Raw genomic sequence first — 12,572 nt, 5'->3', positions numbered from 1 at the left:
TCGAGAATGCCCAGGAAGTATAACCTGTATTCAGAGACAAGGTCCTTCAACGCGAGCTGATGGTCTCGTTTATTCAGCCCATGGACATTCCTCATAGCTATGTTCAACATGGATCAATGTTAACGGGGCTGCCTGTGTTAGGACCCCCAGTAGGCTTATCTGCGTCGTCAATTAAATGCAAAGCATCAAAGGCATTATATATAACTATTGCCTTACCCTTATCGCTGTGTTTGGGAATGTTGTGTTCAGCATGCTCGGTGCCTGCCCCTTATTCTCGTACAGCAGCATTCATACGTTTTGAGTTTCTTGCACTATGTCTCTTTTCAGGTGCAGTATGGATGGTGACGTTAACTTTTGGCACGTATATCGTAATCGGTGGCTTCAATTATTTCTGGGTTTTGTTCAGTGAACAATCCTTCGCCGTGTGTCCCAATGTCATGCAGCCTGTGCATTTTGGGGGGAGCTATTCATATTCAATGTCCACCTTACACGGTGTTTCACCTCCTTCTTCATCCGATGTTTATGATAATGATATGTTTTTTCAACTCATGTGTAACATCAATCATCACGCAAACACGAGCGAAGTCCAGTCTCGTGCATGCTCTCGTTATCGCATCTGGGTAGAGAGGTTTACCCACTCCACTTGCAACAGTACTCAATCCTTCCCTCGTCCAATATTCCATTGGAAGGTGGCGAAGTCTAATCCAGACGGGCACCTTTGTATGCTTAAGCTTTCTCATAACCATACCCGATTCCCACTTTTGCAGTACAATCGGTTGTCCTTGGAATAGCCACGGGACCCCTTCTATTACTTCCTCCACGTCAATAACTGTTTTGAATTGGAAAAAATAAAAACCATTTACTGTCGCCGTAACCTCACGTAATGCCGGCCAAACCGAATGCGCATATTCCTTCAAGTTGTAGTAATACGGCCTTTTCCCCAAAAAGTATCCGAATGCCGTAGATTTCCATCTATTGGAACCATTCCGAACAATTTTCAATGTTGGACGAACAATCACTTCCCCATTTTGTACCGTAGGAGCGATATAGGAAAGTGTCTTACGAGTCGAGTTATTGAATGCTTGAGCAATTTTGTCATCAACTGTTCTTGATGAATATGCGTGTAATGGAATATTCCCGACAAATAATTCCGTAGGAGTGGCACCCTGTTGTTGAAGTAGATGGCTTGTTTTTTCAACTTTTTGACCTAGAGTGATGTCAGTAGTGACATCAGCAGTGATGTCATCAGTGATCTCAGTATAATCAGCAATGACATCATCAGTGACATCATCATACATGTCATCCTCCATGTAATCGTCCACATCACCTCCACACAGCGTCACATCACCTGCATCCATTGACACATCATCACCAGCTTCATCCAGCCCATTCGCTGGCGAACTGGCCGGAAAAACGACAGCTTTCTCCTCAGCCCGTCTGTCCATCGTCGTGTTTGCATTCCAAGCCGCACAGTCGCCGGAAACTCGATCTGTTATCTTCTTCGCGAAACCAGGAACTGCAGTCCTATTTTCTGGTGGAAGGTGGATCTCCCCCGTTCGATTTTCGGTCAGCGAAACAGGTACAGTGCAGCGCAATGACGGGCGAAGTTTCGCCTGTGCTGCTTCCATTTTCAAATCGCCCTTACCATACTTGTCTTCCCATCGTTTCTGGAGTTTTTTGAGGGTAGCCATGGAGGCTTCGTCTCCATCAACAACACGGTTGGCTAGCTTCAGAAATTCCTCAAAGTTAAACTCTGTCACCGGCGAAGAAGAATCGCGTCCTCCATTGACGCCGCCCTTAGAGCTTCCGAACCCTAATTTCTTTTTTCCTTCCAACGGCTGCAAGGTTGCATCTTTCTCCATGGGTGATTCTCCTACACCCCTAACGACGCCTTGGCCGTGCAGAATGGCCAGGAAAACATCAGATTCCGACGACTTTTCACGTAGCAACGTTTCGGGTTCCAAAAACCCTAAAAATGGCGGCGCCATTTTTGAACCTGTTACAACACTCAACCTTCATTTTTCCAGCACAGAAACGTTACCACTATCCTCCTTGCTTCCTTCCCGTCCATTTCCCGTTGAAACACCAGCGAGAATCGCTGCATTTGAAAAATCCGACCCTTCATCTTCCTTGCGCGAGATCTGATTTTTTGCCGGATTTCCACCACCGCCGTCTCTCTGCCGGCGACCACCACTCTCCCCCACTGCCCCTTCATCGGCCTGACCTTCCTCTCCGTCTCCCAAGTCGCCGGTCGGAGTTTGCATAGACATTGCATTAGTGTGTGTGTTTGATGGTGAGTTAGTGTGTGTGTTTGAAGAGAGAGAATTTTGAGAGTCCATTTTTTCATCACATTCTGCTATTTGTTTTGCACTAAAAAAACATGTTTGTTTTCCTTTTATATTATATAATATTTTATATGTTATATAATATATAATATATATAATTTAGTCATTTAATAATAATAATAATAATAATAGTAGTAGTAGTAGTAGTAGTAATAATAATAGTAGTAGTAGTAATAATAATAACAATAATAATAATAATAACAGTATTAGTATTAATAATAATAATAAGAAGAAGAATACAGAAAGTGAATAGTCAAAAACCTATCTCTTTCTCTCTCTTGTTCTCGTTACTGCTTCCTTGTTCTCTCTCTGTCTGCTTCTTCTCCATTCTTTCTCCTCTCCAATTCTTCCCCAAACCCATCTCTTAGAACCCTAAACCCAAACTCACGGCAACAAGAACGGTAGGTCGGCAACGAGGACGGATACGAGTACGACAACGAGTACGGCTTCCATCTTTCTCCTCTCATTTCTTCCCCAAACCCATCTCTTAGAACCCTAGCCCCAAACTCACGGCAACAAGGACGGTAAGTCGGCAACGAGGACGGCGACGATTACGACAACGAGTACGGCTTCCATCTTTCTCCTCTTATTTCTTCCCCAAACCCATCGCATAGAACCCTAGCCCCAAACTCACGGCAACAAGGACGGTAAGTCGGCAACGAGGACCGCGACGAGTACGGCTTCTTTCTCTGTTGCATTTTATTTATTCTTCTTTTTCTTGGATTTGGGTGTATTTTTAACATCTTATTTAATTCTTTTTCTTGGATTTGGGTGATTAATTATGGACTGCCTTTTTAGCCGAACTCTCTGTTTGGACAATTGTGGATAGTATGTTTGTATCATTAACTTATTGCAAGAAGTGACTCTTCGTTTTCATCTTCAGATTGTTCTTTCTATCTCATTGCTTCCTAGTTTTGGTTGAATGTTCTGTTAATGCTGATTGGTGCTTGCCATTTTGCCTTTTATGAATTTTGATATTTTAAGGATAGATTATTCATCAATCTGCTGATCATTTGGTTCACTTCATTTTAGGCAACAGTAAAGATAAAACCATTTCAAAAGTAAAGAATTCCATGACATATGTAGTGTTAATTAACACGTAGGAACCAGAGGGTAACTTCTTTTTAAGTTTTCATTTATCTTTTATTATCCTATCAAACTACGTTTGTTTTGTTTTCATTTGCTAGTCACTAATAAACTACTTTCCTTTATATTATTTTTTAGTAATTTGACAAATAAATGTGATTTAGGAAGTCATAAGATTGAGACATGAATGTGCACTAGCGTTATGTGATTGTTGCTTTGATTAACTGTGGAGTTGTTGAGGCATAATTTCATCCATTTTCAATTGCTTTGAAAGAGAGTTGGAATATCTTTGCTTCTTCTAAATCTTAGGATTCTTGTGAGATCATATTTGTTTGCTGAAACTCTACCCGATTGATCCTTATATCCCTAACATGGGACGTGCATATATTTTGAAAAATTCAAAGGCCCTTCCCCTTCCGGAAAAAAAAAAAGAAAAAGAAAGGAAGAAAAGAAAAAGGAAATTATATCTACTCCGCTGGTTTAGGTCACTTAGTAACTGGGTAACTTCATCACAAATGTTGTTATTCACGTAAAACGGTGGCCGGAGCTATGAGTATGCAAAGCACTTTAGGTAAAACGTGTTTTGGTTGAGTAACCGGGTGCCTTCACCACAAGTGTTGTCATTCGCGTCAAAAGGCCAGAATGCGACGTTTTTTGGTTGAGTAACCGGGTGCCTTCACCACAAGTGTTGTCATTCGCGTCAAAAGACCGGAAAACGGCCTAAAGAACACAAGTCACGGGCAAAAACAAAGGAAAAAAAAAAGCAAATAAAAGCCGTGACAAAAGCAAAAGGGGAAGAAAAAAGAAAAAAAATTCATTAGTGGCCAAAGAAAAGAAAGAAAAGCGAAATCCGTCCCGACTAGGTAGATGTAAGGAGATAAAGGGTATTGTTTCAGCGTCGAGGATAACATTTAGAAATCCATAGATTTTGTGGAAGCTTGATTGTCCTCCTCTATACTTGGCAAAATGAAGTGTTGTGATGTGATTGGCCTCTTACCCTCGTTATGATAAGTTAGCATTTGCATAATGTATTGCGGCATTTGTGTTTTGAGATTACATGCACATAGTATTTCATTATGTTGGAGGCAGTAACTTTAAAGACATTGCGGCTGTCCTTTCTTTTCTTTATTGATTTATTAAAAACTTGTCACATTTCTTGGTGCTGAAATTTTTTGTGTGTAAAATCCTCTACTTTAGGCATGCCTTTTTCTTATGAAACTACTATTGTTGGTTGGGAGGAGGAGGAGATAGATTCTGGCCTTCTATTTATTGTAACAATATTTAAATTCTATTTTATTATAGTTTTCTTCAATCTTATGAATTATTCCCTTTAGATTGCCATCCCAGCAGGGTGAGGGTGCAAGTTCAGTATATAGCAGTAGTGCATCTTATCCATTGAAAATCAACAGATACAATTAGATACCATCATTTGGTAATATTAGGTCTGTGTTACTTTTTGTTGTTCTGCATCTTTAGTGATTTAGTATTCTTAAATCAATGTTTTTCTTGGTGCAAAAAGCTCAACCCAAGAGCTTATCACTCGGGGTTCAGTCCTGGTAAGTCACTTGTACTGGCTTAATTCCTATCGATATTTATGTTGATCTATCTAGAGAAGTTATTTAATATCAATATCTGAAATTAAAGTGCTTATTCTATTTATTCGATCTTATTGTTTTAGGATATTATTGTGGAGATGCTGCTGATATTGCTAATACTGAATCGTCGAGTGTTGCAAGAGAAGCTGCAATACCTAGTGCTCTTTGTGCAATACATAATGAAATTACCCATATTGGTCTATTTATAATGCTCTTTGTGCTCATGTGGATGACTTTGTTGCTGGCATATTCTGTGTCTGTCTGAGCTTGTATAGAAAACTTATTTGCTTGTGAAGGTGGTCATATTTTTATTTTTTTAAATTGAACAAAATCTTGGAACTCTAATGTTGAAGATGCTTTGTGGTGACTATTCTTTTAATGGCAGAATGTACTTTTTCTACGTGAAGTGTGAAAACTTAAGCTTTATGAACAATATGAATTTTGAAGCCACTGCATCAGCTGGCACATGACTGTTACATCTTACAAAAACCACTCTGATGTTTCTCAAAAAACTGCCGTACCTTGATGTTATAGTTTTCTCTTGTGGTCTGTTACTTGAATCGAGGTCCATTTACAAACTTGAGGGTTCATAGAGTTAATGTTTATTTGTTCGGTACCTTTTGTCGAGTTGATTTGCTTGCGAAGAGAGTCCAACTTTTATTTTAAAATTGAAAAAAATCTTGGAACTATTGTGTTGAAGGTACTTTATGGTGACTATTCTTTGAAAGACAAATTTCTTTATTCTACGGCACTGTGGAAGTTTATGGTTTATGAACATTGTGAACTTGAAGGCCTCTGCATCAGCTGGTATGTGCCTGTTATATCTTAAAAACCACTCCACTGTTGCAAACTGCTTTATCGTGATGTTCTGGTCTTTCTCAGGTGGATTATTTTGTTTGAATCCAGGTCCATTTCAGAAACTTGTGGTTTTATAGGGTCACTTTTTGTTTGTTCAGGTACCTTATACCATTGTTGCTCCATTATGATTCGACGGCGGAGGAATCAGATAAGACAGATGCACATGATGTTGGAACTAGCGTTCAAATAGCAAAAAACTTGCATGTTGTAAAAGCATCTCATGCCTTGTCAAGGCTTTAGTGGTTTGGTTGACGAGGAGATCTTTTCACTTTTTTACTAGCAAATCCGGGTGTGGTGGTGGCATGGATGTTTTCTGGACGTTCTGCATTTAAATGTAGAGAACTTAATTTTCCTTTGAACTGTCTTTTGCACTGGACATAGTATTTAATTCAAAGAATCTCTTGCAGGTCAACTATTGGTTCTTTAAGGGAAGAGGTTATTTGTTTGCATCTAATAGAGTATCTTCGTCCGTATATCTATCTTGTCAGATCAAAGAAATTTGGTGTTGGGCCTTAAAATCTATGCCCTTCCTATCTATGACTAGTTGTGAAGTTTCCATGCATTTCTTATGTTTGATATGCAAACTATTTGCACATTTTCCTCCACCCCACCCCATCAAAAAAAACAAAAAAACAAAAAAAGAAGCTTTAGCACCAGAAGTTCTTTTCACGAGCCTGAAGGTTTTATTTTTTGCATAATGTTTAAGAAAAGGATATCTGTTATGTGCAAGTTATAATTCTAATCAATATATAGGTCGTCTTTCTGATAATAATTGGGGGGTGGGTGTTACTTTCCATAACTATCTAGATTGAAAATGTTTTAAACACATATACTGTAGTTCCAAGTGATGGCCATTTGTAGATGCTCTATGCCATAGTTGATGACGTTGTGGGACTCTCAGATATCATGACATAGTTTCACTTGATCTTTCATTTACAGATAATCTGGAATTCCTCCACTCGAGCAGAACTTTTGAAATTTGTGGAAGAGCAGCGTGCAAGCCTCAGTTATCATGGTTCGTATGACCTTAAAGATTCGCATTCCTTTGTTTATGAAGCATTATCTAAGGAGCTCTATATTGGCAACGTGTACTTGAGAGTCTATAATGATCAACTAGATTTTGAAATTAGTGAGCCTGAGGACTTCTGTCTTGCCCTTGTTGATTTTATATCACATCTAGTCCATAATGCACCCGCTGCAACCATGGATACTCATGTTAATAGTGATGTTACCACTGATGGATCTGCCGAGCAGCATTCTTCTGATGATTCTTCAGCATCACTTGATAGGAAAGGCTTGGAGAGGGAGGATTTGGAATTAGTTAAAAATCTTCAATACATTTTGCTATCCCTTCAGGTAGAAGTCTGGTGGTTTTTCGTCTGACTCTGTTTTAGTCACCCTTGACACCTTTTTTTCTGTAATTTCTGTAAGTTCAGCACTTGTTGACAAAGAATCCGAATTTAGCTTCAGTGGTCTCCACAAAGGAGAAGCTATTGCCCCTTTTTGAATGCTTTTTTCTTCCTGTTTCTTCATCAAGCAACTCAGCTATGTGTACTTGTTTTGTCACGGTTGACAACATATGCACCTTGTGTGGAAGCAATGGTCGCAGATAGCTCTGGTTTGCTTATTTTATTACAGTTGCTTCACTCATCTCCCAGCTGTCGTGAAGGAGCTTTGCATGTTCTCCATGCCTTGGCAAGCACGCTGGAGCTAGCTTGGGCAGCTGCAAAGCATGGACGGGTGGTTTTCATTCTTGAAGTTCTCTTGCCAATACAAGGTATGCTGATCTCATTGATAGCGGTTTCTTAAGAATTCTATCTTGCTCTCTAAAATGGAAATTTTGTGTAGAAGAGATTCCGTTGCAGCAAAGAGTCACAGCAGCTTCGCTATTAGGGAAGCTTGTTGGCCAGACTATGCATGGGCCTAGAGTGGCGATAACTCTGGCAAGATTTCTGCCTGATGGCCTTGTCTCAGTAATCAGGGATGGTCCTGGTGAAGCAGTTGTGACTGCTCTTAAACAAACAACAGAAACTCCTGAACTTGTCTGGACACCAGCAATGACTGCATCGTTGTCTGCACAAATAGCAACTATGGCTTCGGATCTGTATCGTGAACAGGTGAAAGGACGTGTTGTTGATTGGGATGTACCTGAGCAGGCTTCTGGCCAACAGGAGATGAGAAATGAACCTCAGGTATAACTGCTGTGTGCTGCAGATGTACTCGTTTGTTTTTGATTGATTACATGGATGTTCTAAAGAACGCTAATTCTGTTTAATGACTTACATCATGTATTGCTGTCTAGGATGGAGGGATCTATGTTAGGTTATTCCTGAAAGATCCCAAATTTCCACTTAGAAATCCCAATAGATTTCTTGAAGGGCTGCTGGATCAGTACCTTACATCCATTGCCGCCTCACAATATGATGGCCAAGCTGTTGACACTGAACTTCCTCTACTTCTTTCTGCTGCCCTGGTCTCTTTACTCAGGGTGTACCCCGCTCTTGCAGATCATGTTGGATATCTTGGTTATGTGCCCAAACTTGTGTCTGCAGTAGCCTATGGAGCAAGCAGAGAAACAATGGCTTCAGAAACCTATGTATCTGAGGATGGTTCGTCGCAACAAAATTCACAAACTCCTCAGGAGTGAGTTCGCCTTAGTTGTTTACGTGTTCTACATCAGTTGCAGGTAGCACCACCTGTACAGAAGCGATGGCAGCCACTAGTGTTGGGACATCCCAGGTATGCTGTGGTTTTAAGCAGCCCCCCTTTTTCCCCTCCAAGAAAATATCATAAAAAAGATGTGTTTATCTGATTAAACATCTGTTGCTAAGTTTGGTATTGTTTTGATGAGCTTTTTCTTCAGGTAGTTCCACTTCTTATGAAAGCGATTGGTTGGCAAGGTGGAAGCATCCTAGCTCTTGAAACCTTAAAGCGTGTTGTAGTTGCAGGGAATCGAGCAAGAGATGCACTTGTTGCACAGGGTCTCAAGTGAGCATCAATATCTCTTTAGACCCTAAGTTGTAGAATTTTTATGCATGTCAAATGTGTAGACGTGGTTAATGAAACAACAATGCGCATAAATTCATCTGTGTTTTCATGATAAATTTTCTAAGATGGGTGCATAAGTAATGCAACATCATGCAATTAGTATTTATTAGATACAAAGTAATTTTCGGCCCACAACGTGCAATTATCTGTCACCTGGGCTAAGATATTGGTGGGTGATTGAGTCTGATTTTAGAATTGGAGTTCATTGGGTTTAGGCCTTGAATTGGTATCCTTTTGTCTATACCTGTATCATCCAGAATGGTACCGTGGATCACCATGAACTCTGTGCTTCCTGTTTCCATCATGTCATCTGTACTTTGTGCTGACTTATATTGAACTACTGTAGCTCTTTGCGGATCTTGGGGATCTTCAACAGCACTGAAGTGTTGTTTATACATCAAACTACTGCTGAATTGATGGAGTTGAATTAGTATCTAGTTTCTATAGAGACTAATTACTGGACTATAGACTATGATCATGATCATTCTGTTGCAGTTTTTCGCCACAGAATATGAAATAAAGTAATTTCTACTGTGATAACGAAGAATTTTTCGCTCTTATGATCATCTACATTTCTTAGACTAAATATATTATAAATTAGTTACTGAAAGAGGTTCTTTCTTATTCACTTTGTTATTTAAATAGGATATCTATGTTAGAGAAATTTTGGTTTTTCCTGCGCCAAAGGGACAAATAATAACATGGAAGGAGTCTTTACTTGATACACCTACCTATAGTTGGGTATGCTTGTTTTACAATGTTCCTAAAACGGGCGTGTTCTTTTTCAGGTAGGAGATGTGGCATTGTCTATATTGCACAGTATGGTAGCGATGATGCTGGAGAGATTGTTACACCAACCCCCAGAGTAAAGAGGATCTTGTGAAGCTCACGTTGTCTTCCACATATTGCACAAGTAATATTTTTAAGTGCCTGTCCTTCTATTGGTTTTCTGTGCTCTTGTCCCAAATTGGCCAACTGAAAAATCTACTCATACTTATTAGAATAAAAAATTGCTAAAAAAGCTGAAAGTTATGCTTATTATTGTATCTTTTGTTTATTTACCTGAAGAGCCTGAAAAATGTAAAGGTTGATATGTGGTTTCAAATAAGTTCCATCAACCTTTGTCCCCAAATATTTGAGATTTTCAATCTGGCAGTTCTATGATTTGTCTTCGCTTAGGGATAGTAAGTTGAGGATTATGTTGATGGATATGCGAGGGTGGGGTACAACATTTCCAACTTCTGTTAAAAGAGTTCTCTACCTACTAAATTTTGCTTGTACGTAGATCTGGTACAAGTTGGTTCAAAAGAATTATGAAGGGCTGTTCATTTTGTTTTTCCCTTCCCTCAATCTTTACTCGCTTCAACGAGCAGGCCATTCTTTCACGTACATAAAGCACTGGGCCCCTTAAAGCATTCCTTTGGTTATGAGCTTGGTTACATAAAAGATTGATGTGTGGCACGTAGAGTAAAATAGGATCAGAGCTTTATCCTACAATAAACCGGTTGCCTTGCAAGCCATTTAAAATGGGAGTCAGTTGTCCGGTATTTATGCTTATCGTCACATGAGATGCACATTGGAGACTGATTGAGCAAACAATTGTAGAACGGTCACTGGAACTATTTCACCTCCTTAAACTAAGATATAGTTTCCCTGTAATATGCACTTAGGATATCCGCGTGTACTAGTATCCTTAAACTCCTGGTGTTTTAAAGATGCAACTTTTCATATTTTTTGTGCCTTTTCATGGTAATTATATTATAACACTTTCACTTTGGAAGTGGGGTAACTTTTGTTCCTTTCTTTGCCTTACACAGAGGTTTGAGATGTTTTCGTTATTTTTTTTTTTTTTTTGTTTTTAAGCTGAACTAGGCAGTGGCTAGATGGTGGCTCCATCAATATGCACATTGTTTCTCAATTTCAGAGCTTTGGTTAATGAACCTCTTTCCTCTATTTCTTATGTGCAGGCAATGCTTTCTGGTGAACCGACTATTGTTGATGCTGCTGCTGCTCTGCTGAAAGCTATAGTTACTAGGAACCCAAAAGCAATATCTAATTATACAGTACAAACGCATTTTATTTTGCTCTGGCTTACCCTGGATGTAATCTTATTTCAATTGCCCAACTCTTCTCAGTGACTCATGTTTATCAAACTTTTCATGGTGGTGAGGAAGCTGCAGTTTCCTCTTCTCTACCTTTGGCGAAGTGAAGTGTTTTGGGCGGCCTCTTACCTGAGTCATTGCTTTATGTACTGGAACATAGCGGCCCAGTTGCTTTTGCCGCAGCAATGGTTTCTGCTTCTCACACTCCTGAGATTTGGACACACAAGATGCGAGCAGAGAATCTGATCCGTCAGGGAGCCCTGAATCTTCAACTGGAATTTGCTACTTGTCTTTCACCCCAAAGCATCTTTTGTTAACATTTAGTTACTAGGAACCCAAAAGCAATGATCCGATTATACAGTACAGGCGCATTTTATTTTGCTCTGGCTTACCCTTGATCTAATCTTATTTCAATTGCCCAACTCTTCTCAATGACTCGTGTTTATCAAGCTTTCCATGGTCGTGAGGAAGCTGCAGTTTCCTCTTCTCTACCTTTGGTGAAACGAAGTGTTTTGGGCGGCCTCTTACCTGAGTCATTGCTTTACGTACTGGAACGTAGCGGCCCAGTTGCTTTTGCCGTAGCAATGGTTTCTGATTCTAACACTCCTGAGATTATTTGGACACACAAGGTAGCCCTGAATCTGCAACTGGAGTTTGCTACTTGTCTTTCACCCCAAGCATTTAGTATTTACATTCTAAAACATGGTGGTACTTGAGTCATCCTCAATGCAAATAAGTGCTGCATTTAACTCACAGTTTTATTTTATTAGGTTCTTCAGCATCTTGGTGATTTCCCTCAGAAATTGGGACAACATTGTCATTCCTTATCTGACTATGCTCCAATGCCACCAGTGACATATCCAGAGCTGAAAGATGAAATGTGGTGTCATCGTTATTATCTTCGAAACTTATGTGATGAAATCAGATTTCCTAATTGGCCTATTGTTGAACATGTTGAGTTTTTGCAATCATTGCTAGTAATGTGGAGAGAAGAGTTAACTCGATCGCCAATGGAACTTTCTGAAGAAGAAGCTTGCGAGATACTAGAGATTTCCATTGATGAAGTATCCAGAGAGGATGCCCCTAAGAAACCAAGTTTTGAGTCAGTTGAGGAGATACCTAATATATCAGAGCAGATTGAGTAAATTGATGAGGAAAAGCTCAAGAGATAGTATAGGAAACTTGCAATGAAGTATCATCCAGACAAAAATCCTGAAGGGAGGGAGAAGTTTCTGGCAGTGAGAAAGCTTATGAGTGCTTGCAGGTATGCCAAATTCCTTGATCCTGTGTGAGGATCTGTCGTTACTCATAAAAAACGGAGACTATATGATTAAGCTTGAGAAAAAAAAAAGAACATATAGAATCTTATGAGCTGCCAGATCTTATTTCAAATGAATTAGTCGACTTGTTTAGACGCCGTTTTCACAATTGAGCTGTTTATTTGACTGGTAGAAAGTGCTCTAAAGGTATTTATGCTATCAAGATGAGCCAAATGCTTTTTTACACATATATATGGATATCAATATGGGTTTTAAATA

The 12,572-nt window shown here is 39.5% G+C and overlaps 2 protein-coding genes across 3 annotated transcripts in view; both read left to right on the top strand.

Annotated features, from left to right (window-relative positions):
• Window positions 1-11,052, top strand: part of LOC148789426 (dnaJ homolog subfamily C GRV2-like) — a 69,681-nt gene extending 58,629 nt beyond the window's left edge. The window contains exons 9-10 of the mRNA XM_088883006.1: window positions 9,721-9,845; window positions 10,900-11,052. The gene's annotated coding sequence lies outside the window, so the exon portion shown is untranslated. The remainder of the gene's footprint in view (window positions 1-9,720; window positions 9,846-10,899) is intronic.
• Window positions 6,241-8,877, top strand: LOC105179746 (dnaJ homolog subfamily C GRV2-like). Of its 2 annotated transcripts, none has more exons than XM_088879748.1 (4): window positions 6,241-7,661; window positions 7,736-8,076; window positions 8,187-8,623; window positions 8,748-8,877. In XM_088879748.1, the coding sequence occupies exons 1-3, from the start codon at window positions 7,484-7,486 to the stop codon at window positions 8,529-8,531; spliced, it is 864 nt and encodes a 287-aa protein (XP_088735874.1). In that variant the 5' UTR covers window positions 6,241-7,483; the 3' UTR covers window positions 8,532-8,623; window positions 8,748-8,877. The 2 variants fall into 2 exon arrangements, with proteins under 2 accessions (XP_088735874.1, XP_088735843.1); XM_088879717.1 differs by having other exon boundaries at window positions 7,733-8,076.
• Window positions 11,053-12,572: the final 1,520 nt, after the last annotated feature.

The sequence above is a fragment of the Sesamum indicum genome, linkage group LG1, assembly GCF_026168435.1.
Source record: "Sesamum indicum cultivar Baizhima isolate 11 linkage group LG1, ASM2616843v1, whole genome shotgun sequence".
Classification (NCBI taxonomy): Eukaryota; Viridiplantae; Streptophyta; class Magnoliopsida; order Lamiales; family Pedaliaceae; genus Sesamum; species Sesamum indicum.
Note: the sequence above shows the minus strand (reverse complement) of the source record. Positions and strands in the feature narration are given on the sequence as shown.

Bases quoted from the DNA above. Each gene is read 5' to 3' on its own strand.
- LOC105179746 (XM_088879717.1), top strand. From the start codon at position 7,484: ATGGTCGCAGATAGCTCTGGTTTGCTTATTTTATTACAGTTGCTTCAC. The intron at 7,662-7,732 runs GTATGCTGATCT...AATTTTGTGTAG, and splicing joins AGTTCTCTTGCCAATACAAG to AAGAGATTCCGTTGCAGCAA. The intron at 8,077-8,186 runs GTATAACTGCTG...ATTGCTGTCTAG, and splicing joins AGATGAGAAATGAACCTCAG to GATGGAGGGATCTATGTTAG.